General features: G+C 42.7%; 1 protein-coding gene across 2 annotated transcripts; it reads right to left on the bottom strand.

Moving 5' to 3' along the window:
* Nucleotides 1-1,081: 1,081 nt before the first annotated feature.
* On the bottom strand, nt 1,082-7,918 carry LOC117368978 (interleukin-17B-like). 2 transcript variants are annotated; one of them, XM_033962802.1, is made up of 3 exons: nt 7,759-7,918; nt 4,797-5,041; nt 1,082-2,084 (listed from the first exon to the last, which is right to left on the bottom strand). In XM_033962802.1, the coding sequence occupies exons 1-3, from the start codon at nt 7,768-7,770 to the stop codon at nt 1,859-1,861; spliced, it is 483 nt and encodes a 160-aa protein (XP_033818693.1). In that variant the 5' UTR covers nt 7,771-7,918; the 3' UTR covers nt 1,082-1,858. The 2 variants fall into 2 exon arrangements, with proteins under 2 accessions (XP_033818693.1, XP_033818692.1); XM_033962801.1 differs by having other exon boundaries at nt 4,797-5,056.
* Between the last annotated feature and the right edge of the window lie 5,903 nt (nt 7,919-13,821).

Here is a 13,821-nt window from a genome sequence, read left to right on the forward strand (position 1 = left end):
TTGCGAGTCCTCCAGAACCCATCCAAAACCTACTGTACCTACATAAAGATGACACTTGGCAGGCATAAGGACTTTTGTGGTGTACAGGTGGGTACAATAAGTTTGGCATGGGTTTTGGAAGGCTCACCATCCCGTATAAGCAGGGATTTTTGAAGGTGACGTTCACTGCAGTACCCCCTAGAGGGCCCCTCTACCCTGCTCAGATGTCTGTATGGTTAGTTTGCTAAGAATGCTGGCTGCTAGGATGCCTGAAAAGCTGGCTTTTGTGCATATTTCATTAGGACATCTTTATATTCGAGAATGACCAAAAAAAATAGATGCACTAAGGGAAACTTTAGAACTACAGGACATGAAATGAAGCTGTAAATTCTATAAAAAGTAAGGTGACTCAGCACTCTATAACAATGAGTGCAATGTTTTGCCACACTGTGGGAGTTAGGTGCACTGCTTTCTATTCCAGTGCACGGCCAGATGCACACGCAAATTCTAATGGTTGCCAATTAACTTGAATAATTGATGATTCCCAGCTTGTCATTCAATTAATTTGGGCATACATCTCAGGAGCGGGCCAGATAACCAGTCTGGCGAATGTGTGTTTATGCGTATATATACATGCTCTCAGGTATATGCTTAAGTTGCAACGTTTGCTCCCAGGCATAAGCACTCACTCTTAAATATTGACTCTGGGCAACCAGATACCATTATGGAATATCACTTAGACCCCAGTTCTCTAAATGGTGCCCAACACTTAGGTGTTGGCACACTTTAGAGACTCATGCTTATTGGTGTTGATAGACGTCCTAACCTTAGGTGCTGGTATTAAGCACAGAAACCCTAAGTCCAAAACAGGCACCTATAGGAAAAACACAGCTGAGATCCACCCCCTAACCACACTTACTAGGTGCCTACCATCCAATCAATTGTAAGGTGCTAATTGTTAATTATCAGTAAGCCTTTTAAATAATTAAGTTTGGCTAGACATGTTAATCTACGAGTCATACACTTGTCCCCACAGAGACAAGAAGCATCACCAGAGGTGTGTTTAGGTCAAGGGAAGAAACCGAGATCCCATTTTCATTCAAATCTTTGCACACTGTTTATTGGTTTGTTTGTTTTTAAATAGAAAAAGTATCTGCTCACAGAGCAGTTGGTACTTTCACCTCGAAATAGGTGGGAACCCAAGGCTAAAATTGTACCCATGGATTTTACAGTAGCACGGGCTATTTGATTACTGCTTCTGTGCTCATTAGATCTGGAAATTTCCAAGGAATGGAGGAACTCTCCAACCGAGTACAACAGAAACTAAAAAAACAAGGCTCTGTCAAACTATCGGTATGTGAATAATAGAGTGTATTCTAAATATATTCAAAGTCTAAACAAAGTACAGTACTTCAAAGATGCCTTGCTGCCAAATTTCTACTGAAGCATGGCTGCAAAAAGAGAGCAGTTGTGCGATTGTGAGTATGGACATTGGAAGCTGGAGTGGATTTACACTTGTGATGTAAATGCATTTTATAAAAACACTTCACAACTCCACCTGGGCTCTGTCCAAGTTCACCTCCTATGCACATATAGCCTCTGCTCATTTTAGAAATTCTATAATGTTACTCCCCGAATGTCTGCCATTTGATAGTGTTCGGGAAGATTGAGTGGCAGTGATGGAAGCTTTATTGGAACCTCTTTTATTGAATAATCGGTTGCAATGAACCTGCAAGATGAGATGCTTCCCATGGCCGGCCTGTTCTTCTAAGCGTCAAGGACCCAACTTGACATGGGACACCGTGTCAGAGCAGCGTTGATGATGAAACCAGTTCTTTTGGGTGCTTGATGGGCAATGGCGCATGAAAGACATGCATGCTCAGAGTAAGTGGCAGTTACAAAACTGAGCAATCTTCACATATCGAAGTCTGTATTTATAGTGTCCTTTCACACACCTTCTGGTTTTCTGCAACACTGGAACACTCATGAGAAAAGGTTCACTGATCAAAGACTTATCCTGTTCAGTTGGAGCGGTGAAACAACCCTTGCAAAGGCAATAGGCTTCAATGATTTTCCGTGGATACCTCTCTGGATCCTCATTTACCCTGTTGAAGATAAGACATAAAATCCTCAAAACAGAGAATATGCAAGACCCAATGAAGTCTGAACGCTGAGTTCAGCTCCTGGCTTTACGGCCCATCCTCATAACTGTCTCTCTGTGGTGTTTGCATGGTTTTGTGACATTTTATTGGTTCATCCTGTATTCTTTTTCTTCACATTTGTTCTGGCCCAGGGCTGGGAGGTGGTGCATGAGCTTTTATTCAGCTACCCAGAGCTTTCCCTTTTCCTTAATAAACCTCCCTCCTTCCTAATCTGCCCATCAGAAAGGTAATTTCTATAAGGAAGACATCTATTTGAAGCCTATTCTCTGATTCAAGGTGATGCCTACATTCTGTGGTCTACAAAATCCTGAGTGGTGTAGAACTAGTAAAATTAAATTGATTTTTTACTCTTTAAAAACATTACAGATTAGTGGATACTCAAAATTACATAGAGGAAATAGTTTTTCACTGAAAGATTAGTCAAGCTCTGGCACTCGTTGCTGGAAGATGTGGTAACAGCGGTTGCAATAGCTGGGTTTCAAAAAAGGTTTGGACAGTTTCCTTTAGGGAAAGCCCATGGTCTGCTGTTGAGACTGATACAGGGAAGCCACAGCTTGGCCTGGGATGTTGCCACTCTTTGGGTTTCTGACCTGGAAACAGGATGCTGGGCTTATCATTGCTTAAGAGGCTCACTTTGTTTTCAGTATTTATATTCCACTTATGGTCTAAGATGGTTTACATTCAGGTACATGATGAGGATTGCAAGGCAACAGAGCAAGACAAGTCCAATTGGTGAGTGTAGAGGGTAAGAGGATTCTCAGTTAAAACCAAGCACTTTTATTTTAAAAACTGGGGTAGGATTTTAGCACTCCCACAACTGAAACATTTTGTGAGCATTCCAAGTTGATTTTTTTCTTGATGTACCATCCATCAAGACATATCTAGATGGTTTACAGGCAATAAAATAAATTTAAAAGCAAATGTTAAAAAGGAAAATAAAATAAAAACCCATCACAAAATTTAGAGAGGGGGGACGTAACGTTAAAAGAAGAACAGGAAAGGGCCGGGTGCAATACTCAGAAAAAGCCCTTCTTTTCTTATTTGCCAGTTGATCCTTCCAAAAATCGAAGCGAAAATCTAAACTTAAGGAGAGGGAAATTGGGTTCAAAATCATCTGCTGGAGTTAAAAGTAGGTTCACTTCTACACAGGCGCCTTTTGGGATTGGGGTGGGGAATATTCATTTATTTATTTATGTAAAAATTCTCCATCCATAAAAAAAGATATCAAACACCAGCAATAAAACTAGAAAATCATCATCTAATATTCAGTTCACAAAGGGTCATCACCTAATTTAAACCCACTATAGGCAGGTCTTTAATGATACGAAGGAACTAGACCCCAGCCAATAGGCAGCTCAGTCCCCAGGGAACCCCGTGCAGCGCCTGTTCTGGCTCTGCTATAAATCAAGGGCTCTTAAGCTTTAACTGATCAATGAAACCTTCATTCTCCCTTCCTAAGCTACAGGTCCATTAGGGACTAAAGCAGCCGACAGCAACATATGTAGCTGCCAATGGCTAAAATGTCATTAAAATGACCAATAAGTGCCCTAACAAGTGTTTCATATTTCAAGACTGTTCTTCACACCCCATTTGACCTCTTCCCCCATCCTTTGGGAGTAAAGCCAAAAAACCAAACCCTGGCCTAGATCATAGGGTTTTTGGACCGAAGCAGGGGATGATATTTGCTCTCATGACTAGTGTAGTGAGGATTCGGCTGTTTGCAGCTGGTCAGGAATTCATTTACTGTTTCTAAAAACATCTGGATGGGGAAGCTCTGGATTAGAGAATGACACGGGGACAAATTTTTCCCCCTACCCGCAGGAACTCAATTTCCCTGTCCTGTCCCCACAAATCTTGTAGCTGTCCCTGTCCCTATTCCTGTAAGCTCTGCCTTAACTGCACAAGCCTCGAACACTTATGATTTTAAAGTGTTTGAGGCTTCTGCAGATGAGGACGGAGCTTGCAGGAATGGGGCAGGGACAGGAAAATGAGTTCCTGCGGGGATGATGACACTGGAGATTGACTGGAAGTTAGGTGATTGGGGGGGGGGGGGTTGAGATTTGAGAAAGATGTGGTTGAAAGGGAGGGAGCAATTGACATATTGACTGGAGGGGGGAGATGTTAACAGAAGTGATCTGCTTTAGATTTATTTCTGTATTATTGGATAATGTTACTAGTTTAAGAAAAATGGTAGATAGTTCCTTTCCCTTAAAGATCAATAAAAAGGTTCCTGGCGGCTAGTGGTAATATGCTCTGACAGAATCCAATACTGTGGATACATGAAAGTCTTTGTAGATCCTGTAATGTGCTCTATGTGAGCCTTTCTAAACAACAGTTAAGTCTTGCAGTTACAGAAGAATAGAAAAAAAAACCCCATTTTGCTTATTCTTTTTAAAGATAAGAACATCAACTACAAATAATCTCAATGCTGAGCTTTGTAATTTTATTTTCACTGTAATGATTACACCATACCTGACTTTAATGGTAGACTAGGCAGATGTGAGTCAATTCCCACATTTTCCTACCTAGCAGATGCTGTCTACCTTCCTCTCTCCTCCCCTGCACAATTAACAATCTTTAGTTTATTATCCTACCTTTCTAGACCCTCGTTCCCTCTCCTGCCATCTTCTGGTCTCCCCCACCCGGTCTAGTTACCTGAATGACCAGGGTGAAATGCTGGTGTCTTGAATGAGGTCCGAAGTCTGATTGAGAGCATTGGGGCATTTTTTCAGCTCCCTGTCAGGGGTGATGTTCTCTTTTTCAATCAGTAAATGATAGGCAGGAACCCTATGGCCAATCTGTGCTTCCAAATCCTCCTCGGAGGGATCCCGGCAAGGGGTGTGTCTCCCCAAGCACAAGTGACAGGTCACTGTTACGGCGACCCAAATAATCATCTCCACCTGTGAGCAGAAAGACTATGGAGAAATGTGAAACTAGCTTAGAATAACAGAAGACATTTATGCAAGGGTTAAAATTGTCTCTCCTTGTGTATTAAGTTGGTGTGGATGTTGAAATACCAAAGGCAGTTGGACAAGTAGCACCATCACCAAAGAGCTCAAAACGGGTTCCAAGTTAAAGAGACATAATTCCAGTAAAAGTTTACGATGCAAGTTTTTATCCTAATCTGACACATACTAGGGTTCTAATATTAATAGACATAATATACAGTTTACAGGTTACAATTTTCCCTAGTTATCTTTCCAGTATAAGTTTTTCCTAACGTGACACCTATTGGGTTCTGGTACTAATTTACATTTCTTTGTAATCCATCGGTCAGGGCAGGGGAGTTAGGTGAAGAGGTAGGTTTTTATTACTTTTCTAAAGTTGAGGAGTCCTTCAAGGGATCTGATATGCGGGGGCAGTTCATTCTAGTGGGTCAGTATGAAGCGAGAGTAAGAACGTCATTTGTCAGTTTGCAGTTAAAGGGCATAAAGTGATGCCAGCTTTAAATAACAAACCACCTTTTGTTGGCTATAAGGAAGAGGCTTTCTGAAAAGCTACTCAAGTGTCTGCCATTCCTCTCACTAAATTTAGATCCAAAGTGGCCATTAGAAGTCTTTGCACTTAGAAGTCTTTGTAGAGACCCCCAGGAGGTCCCTGTTCAAGGTATTATCTGGGGCCCTCACTCTTTACTGCTCTCTTGGTGCTCATTGAAATAAGTTCATACCATGAAATGTCAAGTTACCCTAAATCCAACAATGTCAGACTTACAAAATTATCATTAATCAAGATGAATAGTAGGAAAAAGAAACACTAGAGTTAGTTTGAAATAATACTATATATCTGGAATAGGCACGTGGGATCTCTCGGAGAGAGAAAGAGATAACGGTTACTGCGGATGGGCAGACTGGACGGGCCATTTGGCCTTTATCTGCCGTCATGTTTCTATGAAAAAATGATAACCTTTTTACTTTCCTCCTATCTTGACAAGAATGCTCGTCTCTCCTTGCATTCTTCTCACACACTCCTTTTTGGGAGCCTAGCTGAATGAGATGGTATAGAATCCCCTTCCCTCATTGGCTTGTTGAGTTTCTCCTGGGAGAGGCTCTCATAAGGAGATCTCCAGTAGAGAATGACATGGTGACAAAATTCATCTCCGTTCCCGTCCCCGCGGGAAATAATCCCATGTCATTTTTTAGTGTCTATTTCAGCCTCAGTCCTTCTACACCAGCATTCCTCAAAGCAAAGCTTGCGGGCCAGTGGTTGTGGCCATTCATACTCTGATTCTTCCCTCTTTCCTTAAAGAATGACATGAAGATGGTTTACCGTGGTTATCTGCGGGGACGGGGACGGTGATGAATTTTGTCACCGTGTCATTCTCTAATTCTCCAGCGCCCCCCTCCCACTCTCTTTTGCCTCCAATTCCATTAGAGCTCAGAAACTCCAGCATTTAGGCCAACGTGGTAGAAAAAGGAGCCTTTCCACATGGCTCTTTCCACACTGTACCTGGGGTAATGCTGAGCTGGCTATGAGAGGTGATTGAGAGCCTGGGAAGAACTGAGTAGATAAGCATAGTCTGGAAGGGAGAGGTGGGAGAAGGAGGAGCAAGATTGAAGTTTCCTCAGAGCTGAATCATAGCACTTTACAAGCACAGAAGAAAAAGTCCCTTCTCAGGGGAGCTTACAGTCTATTCATGATACCTAACAAGACACGATGAGTGTCTCAAGAAACCACCCGACGCTCCGCTTTATCAGGAGCGTTTCAGCCAAGACAAGCTTTCCTCGGGGGATAGTATAACTGTTGCATCTTTAAAGCATAAGTACGAAGTTCAGTTTTTACGATCGCTAAAACCCCATTTGGAATAGCCAAGTGATGTTAGTGAATCACTCAAGTTTCAAGTTTAATAAAAATTTGATTTGATTGCAAAATCGTAATTCAATGCGATTTACAAATAACATAAGGTAAAAAATAATAAATAAAGGGTTAAATACAATTTATAAACAAATAAAAAGGGCTATTTTGCATGGCTGGATCGGAAAATGGGCACTCAAGGGGGAAAACACGTGGAGGGGCATTTTGTGAATCGGGTTGGTAACAGCGATCGTCACTATCACTGTGAAAACAGGTTTAGTGATGATCGCCAACTTTAGTGCATCTAGCCTTAGGCACCTTTAAAACCCTGGCCTACATTACAGGTTTTAAGTTAGGCTCCACTAACTTAATGGGTGCCCAAGTGTGGACAGTTACATGGAAAAACCTTTAAAACAAATAGGAAGAGAGATGTTTTCAGTCAAGCGCCGGAACTCATGGCCAGAGAAAGTGATTAGTGGTTAGTGAAGCCGAAAAGTCCATAGTCTGCTTTTGGTAACATGGAATCTTGGGGATTCTGCAAGGAGTGTTGCTACTATTTGGGCTTCCTAAATCTTGCTACTCTTTGAGATTCTGGGTTTCTGCCATGTACTTGTGACTTGGGGCAGCCACTGACCCAGTATGGCTTTTATTTTCTTACTAGTGTTTAAGCCCGTTACATTAACGGGTGCTAGAATAGATGTGTAGACTTTTGGCACAATGGGTCGCTGAGGCATTTCTTTCTTTCTTACTTTTTGTTTTTTATCTCTCTCCCTGCCCCCCTTTCTTTCTCTAAAAAAGGCCAGGTTCTGTTGCTCTGCTTCCTTACCTTGATCAGCATCCTTCCTGCTGGCCCTCGTAGGCAGAAGCGTCTTCCTCTGGTGCTTGAGTGTCTGAGCGAGGAAGGAGCAGGGAAGGGTATTTTAATACCTTCCTTTGCGTGCTATTGCTGGGGCTTAGCTTGCTGTGGTATTTCCGTGTTTTCTACACCCCTGCAAAACTGGCAGTCGAAAACCTCCCAGTGAAATGGGAGGTTTCCAGCACTTGCAGGACACACCCGCTGCATGCAGAGACTTGCACTGATTACTCTTTGGAAAATCCTGTGTGGACTAAAATATTTAAGATCAAAGAAAGGTGATACTTTCACCAGCTCCACACACTCTTTGAAGCAAAGGGCAGTTTTATTAGGAGAAGGGGGAATTGGCTGTATATGCAATGAAACCCTGATCCTAGCAAGGGAGGACCCCGTATGGGCACCTCATTCATTCCACAGATACCTTTTGGACTTACTTACTTTCCTCGGGATAGCCCTGACATACCAGATGTGCTATTTTCAGCTGTTCTCTTTCTGGCATCGGCTGGTTCCCTTTCAGGGTCCGAATGGACCTAGAAAAAAAATGAAGTTTTTTTATTTGAAAAAAAAGGGGTATGTAACTAAAAATTCTTTCCATTTTCAGCCATAATCATTTCTAGTAGAGGAAGACAGGCTCGATATACTGCTTCGGGAGTGAGGACCCGGAATCTGCTTGGGGTGTCCCCTCTGGGAGCTCTAAGTCTCTCCCCCCACCCAATCAACCAAATTTCAAATCAAGAGGTACCGTTCCTATGTCTTGGCCTTTCCCCTTCTCTACAATTTGGGAAGGTTTCATTTTGTGCCAAGGCAAATAAAATAAAACCAAAATAAGCCATGTTTTTTTGTTTTTTTTCTTGAGGAGAGGTCAACTGCTACTGCTGTAGTGAATTCTGCCTCGTGTGAAGGGTCCTGGTGGTCTTTGACTGCTTGTAAGGAGCCTGGCATTGTCTATCTTTGCCAGCCCAGATCAAGAACACTTTCTTAGTTTACTGAAGCTTTCTACACGCCAGATGCTTGGACTGTCTTCAGCAAGATGGCAAACCTTTTGTTATTTGGGTCCCTGGCTCTGCAACACACATTAAAGACATGGTTAGTTAGCCCTTCATTTTCTTCTTGAGCAGATATTTTATTATTGTTTGAAGATATATGAATTTTGGAATCATTTTTTTGTACTTGAAATACTTAGCTATAGTTGTATTTTAATTTTTTTTTTTGTAAACTGCTTAAATAATTTGTGTTATGTGGTATATAAAGTAATTAATCCAATCCAAAAGCCTCCAGACCCTGATTCAGGCAGTTTGAGAGCTCTTTCTGTGGTCCAGCGGCTGGAGCTGGACAGGGAGCCTTCTGTGAGTGTGAAGGGCATGTCAGTTTGCATTTGTAGGTGGTTCCAGCTCAGGATAGCTCTCCATTTCTATCCCCCTTCAACTCAGCAGAGCCTCTTGCAAGGGTTTTGTCCAGAATGTATCAAGTTTAAATTTTCTGGGAACCTCAAGAGATTCAGAAGCCATCATGGTGGGATACAGATTGGTAAAAACATGAAACCAGAAAATCTGGCAAACAGATGAGGACTGGCAAAAAGCTGGAACTTACAACCAATTGATAGGATTGCATAAGAATAATAACTAACCAAAGAAAAAGTCAAGGGAACCCAGGAGGGATAAAGAGGACAACCCATGGGGGAGGCGTCAACAGTCCATACAGTACAAGGCCCAAATCTAAGCAGGTGTTGGAAAGTGTGAGCCCACCAAAACACACCCAAAGCCTACTGTACTGCCATATACGTGACACTTGCAGCCATAAGGGCTATCGGGGTGGTAGACAGCTGGATAATGTTTGTTTGTGGGGGAGTTTTGGAGGCCTCACCATGCACTAGAAGGGTTTTTTGGTGAAATATGTACCTGGCACCCTTTATGTGAAGTTCACAGCAGTGCCCTGTCAGGATGTCTACGTGGCCAGTTCATTAAGATGCTGGTCCCTCCCACATCCAAGTGGGCTTCAATTGGCCAGCCTAAGGACCACAACGTCCAAATAGGTCATTTTCTAGGATGTCTAGCAGTTTTGAAAAGGGATATTTCCCCTCCCCAACTTTTAGACGTCTTGTGGGAAACATCTAAAGTTGGATTTAGACCCTCACTGTGTATAATTTTAAACACAAATAAACATTTATCCATGTAAGATTTTTTTTAACAATAGATTCCTCTACTAGTGAGTATAAATTAAACCACTAGAGGAAGTGTTGCAGATTTACTGGTTCCTGCCTATGAGGAGAAGACGCTGCTGGTTGAAGAGGAAGTTGTGAATTGTAAGTAGCTTTTGTTGACGTCTTGGCGGCTTCTTTGTGGCTCTTTTTATGACAATGCTGCTTTTAGAGCTATATTTTTTGGTCTCCGGGCTGGCTTGATTGAAGGGCTGACTAATAGATAGGTAGGTGGTCTTTTTATAAGAAAATGGGGCACAGATGTACACCGTCACTTCATTTGACTTGACACCCTCTGAACGGTTGTTTTCACTGCAGTGTATGTATGATTTTAAGCACTGCTTATTGTGTCTACTTTAGGCATAGTCCATAAAGTCAGCGCCTAATGTAAGTGGCAAAGCCATTTGCAAATGAGCGAAAAATAGATTAAAAACAAAAATGTAGAGAACACCAGCCGAACGAGTAGACTTGAACATATGAAACCAAATTTAATTTAAAAAAATGTAGGTGCCTAGATGCTGGCTGTGAAAATGTGTTATCTGCAAATACCTGTGCTTCTCCAACTATAAGGTATGGCACACCCCTACCACATACGTTGAGGTGCCCATACATATGCCAGCTCTACGGCTGGTGTAACTGCGGGCACGGTGATGAAATCTGGACACCCAGCTCCTACTGAGTGGCCATGGGACATTTTCATAGAGATGTCCAGGTGCAGAATTGCCCTCGTAATGTTTAGGGCGGGATTTATGGGGAAAGTGGGTGTTTTTGTAGAATGGTGTTTCTTCCTTTTAATTTCTTTTTTAGGACTCCTTTTACAAAGCTGAGCCAGTGATTCCCGTGCAGCAAATGCGATGAAGCTCATAGGAATTGAATGCTCTTGGTGACATTTGCTGCGTGGGAATTTCTAGCACAGCTTTGTAAAAGGAGTCCTTAGGTATTGTGTTTTAAAATATATTTTTGTATTTATTTTCTGTTTGGTATCTATTACATGCACATGTTTCAGTGGCTTTTTCTTTTTGCATTCTAATTGCAATGTATCATTGAAAAACTTTATCAATAAAAACGTGTGATATTTTTAGCAGACACTATTATTTGAATATTGTATTTTATTCATTTATATTCCACTTAAAAACCAAGCGTATTCCACTGAAACATATCATGCGTTTTTAATAAAATATCTTTTTAAATAGACGAAAGACAACAGACCAGTGATCCTTTTTCAGAACATCCCTTTACTACAGAAAGTGTTATTTAGACACAGCTTGACATTCTTTGTAGGAAACACAATCTCGAGGGTTATAAAAGAGGCTTGAAAAAGATCTACACATGCCACTTTTCTCTGTTTATTATTCTTTTACATAGGAATGTCAGAATATAATTTTAAAATCTGTTCAAAAGATATGTCTTTACAGTAGTGATATAAGGAAAACTTGCAGTTGTAAGCACAGGTGGTTGATAAAGGCTGCTCCACTCCCTGGAATAGAATATGGCCCTCCAACAATATTAAAAAAAAAAAAAAAAAAATCCACCATACTGCCTTCTTTAATCACGCTGCATTAGGGGTTTTTTAAAATCATAGGTCACTGCGGTAAAAGCTCCAATGCTCATAGGAATTCATAGAACTGTTACTGCAGCAGCCTGCGATAAAAACCCCTAATGCAGCTTGAGAGAAGGGGGCCCATAAAAATAAAAAAAAACTTCTCCCGACTTCATTTTCAGTCAGCTAAATGGCTAACACGTTGTGCAGGTGGGGATTCAGGACTAATTCAAGGCTAATTCTGACATGCGAGTCTTCCTTGAACAAACGATGGCTCTGTATGGTGTTAAGTTTTACCTCCCTCGGTGATTGATTTTTTATCACAATGTCTATAAATAATCATGTACCACAGGGGGCAAAGCTTTGGCAAAGATGGATTTCTGTGTGCAGATTGCCAGTTTTGAAAGTCAATTCTGGGTGCTGCTCTCTTAAGATGTTTCCCAGCTGCATGGACTTCACTCACTGTTCAAAGTCCAGTGGGAGAGGTTTTCTGGGGACTTATTCACCAGCCATTGCAGCAGCGTTGATATCATACAGTTGAAAACTGAAGGAGTATTTAGGATAGGAATCCCTTAAACATCATTGTTCATAAAGGTCGGGATGATGCTGAGTTTTGAACACCTGTCCCAAAAAGAGATTTTCCAGGTTTCTAATTTTCCTGCTTGGCAGACACCTTCCAAATGCCCCTGTCTCCCCCGCAAATAGGATTCCTAAGGTGTAGTCAGATCTAAAGAAAAGGTCTCTTTTACTTTGTGCAGACTTTAAATGGCTCAACAGCTCCACCTTATGGAAGTTCATAGGTTTAGCAAATTATGGGGCTGTGTTATCTTTATAAAACCAGCTCTTGTAAATTGTGCCACCAGGGGTCCTTCACTATAACTGAGAAAGAGGGAGGTTATTGGGTCATTTATGAGCACCATTTTGGCTGTGAGGCAGTTTTCTTTTATGATCTTACAGACATGTTTGCTTAAATCCAAGTAATCTTCCCTATGAGAATGAAGGGGATGTGGTGTGAGGGTGGGAGGTGTCGGAGCAGACATGGTGGGAGAGGCATGGTTGGGAGTGTCCGACATAGGATCACCCAGGGACGGAGAGGCTTGGGGGTCAAGATGGTGATGGGGACAGACTGTTCAAGAGGAAGAGATTTATACCAGGTGTCAGAAGTTTCTGCCAGATCAATATAGACAGAATTGTTATCTGTCAGATCGATATAGACAGTTTTCTTTTTGGGTTTAGTAAGCTAGTGAGTAGGCACGGGGGAACCTGAGAGGGCCAGGGATAGCCGGGGTGCAGGCTCCGGCCTGGAGCCCCGGGGTGTGGCTGCGGGGGCAGGTGTTGCTGCAGGGGCAGGACGATCAATGTTGGGTGTGTGTGGAGGGGGCGATGGTGCCGTGGAGCGTTCCCTCGGAGGCGTGCTGAAAGAGCCTCCTTGAGGGACTTCGTAGGCGGCCGGAACTGCACAAGTGGAGTTATCCAGGGTGGGCTGGGTATAGACAGGAGCCCAAGAATGGACAAGGCCATCCGAAATATTCTTATGGGCTGCTGTGATAGTACAGGCCCCAAAGGCAGTACAATCGTGTGGGTCAGGACAAGAGGGCAAACGACGACAGACACGGCAACAGGAATCGTCATGTCTCTGAGCAAAACTAACATGATCAGTGAGGCCATGGCATTCAGCAAAAAGGCAATCAGTGGGATTAGGGCAGCGCGATGTCGGGGAAGATAAGGTAGCCAATTCTCGGGTAAAACCACTTTGAGTGTGAGGATACGGGTGGTACAGGAGTCAAGATCAGTTTTAAACTTGGATAAATCCTCGTCTTGCCAATGCACCTGGGCGTTTTTGGATTGAGGTTCAAGGGAACGGGGTTTGGAAGAAGGGACAGGTAAAGATGAGGTATCAGGGGGAAATAGGGCATCAGGGGGTATGGGAGACAGATCCACAAAGCCATTTATCTGATAAGAGGGTGCGGTGCAGGGGGCAAGGGGGGCAGCTTTCGTCTGACTGTGCATTTTCTGGGGGCACATAGGGGGCCTGGTCATATCCGCAAGCCGGGGGTTGCAGGGAAGGATATATACCAGATGATGGTATGGGCGACCTAGGAGTGGTAGGAGCCTTGGTATATGGGGGGTGGGGAGGCACTCTTATGGGGACCAAACTCGGCCGTCGAATCTGGGGCCGAAGGGTTAATATTAGTCATGAGTGGTGTAGGTGGAAGGGGTGGGTCCACACATTGAGCTCGCCACAGTTTCCACATTTCTAAGTGTTTATCTCTTGACTTGCCTTGTTTGTCATGGAGAA

Source organism: Geotrypetes seraphini, chromosome 11 (genome assembly GCF_902459505.1).
Source record: "Geotrypetes seraphini chromosome 11, aGeoSer1.1, whole genome shotgun sequence".
NCBI lineage: Eukaryota > Metazoa > Chordata > Amphibia > Gymnophiona > Dermophiidae > Geotrypetes > Geotrypetes seraphini.

Bases quoted from the DNA above. Each gene is read 5' to 3' on its own strand.
- LOC117368978 (XM_033962801.1), bottom strand. The intron at 2,085-4,796 runs GTAACTAGACCG...TATCTTCAACAG, and splicing joins ATTTCACCCTGGTCATTCAG to GGTAAATGAGGATCCAGAGA.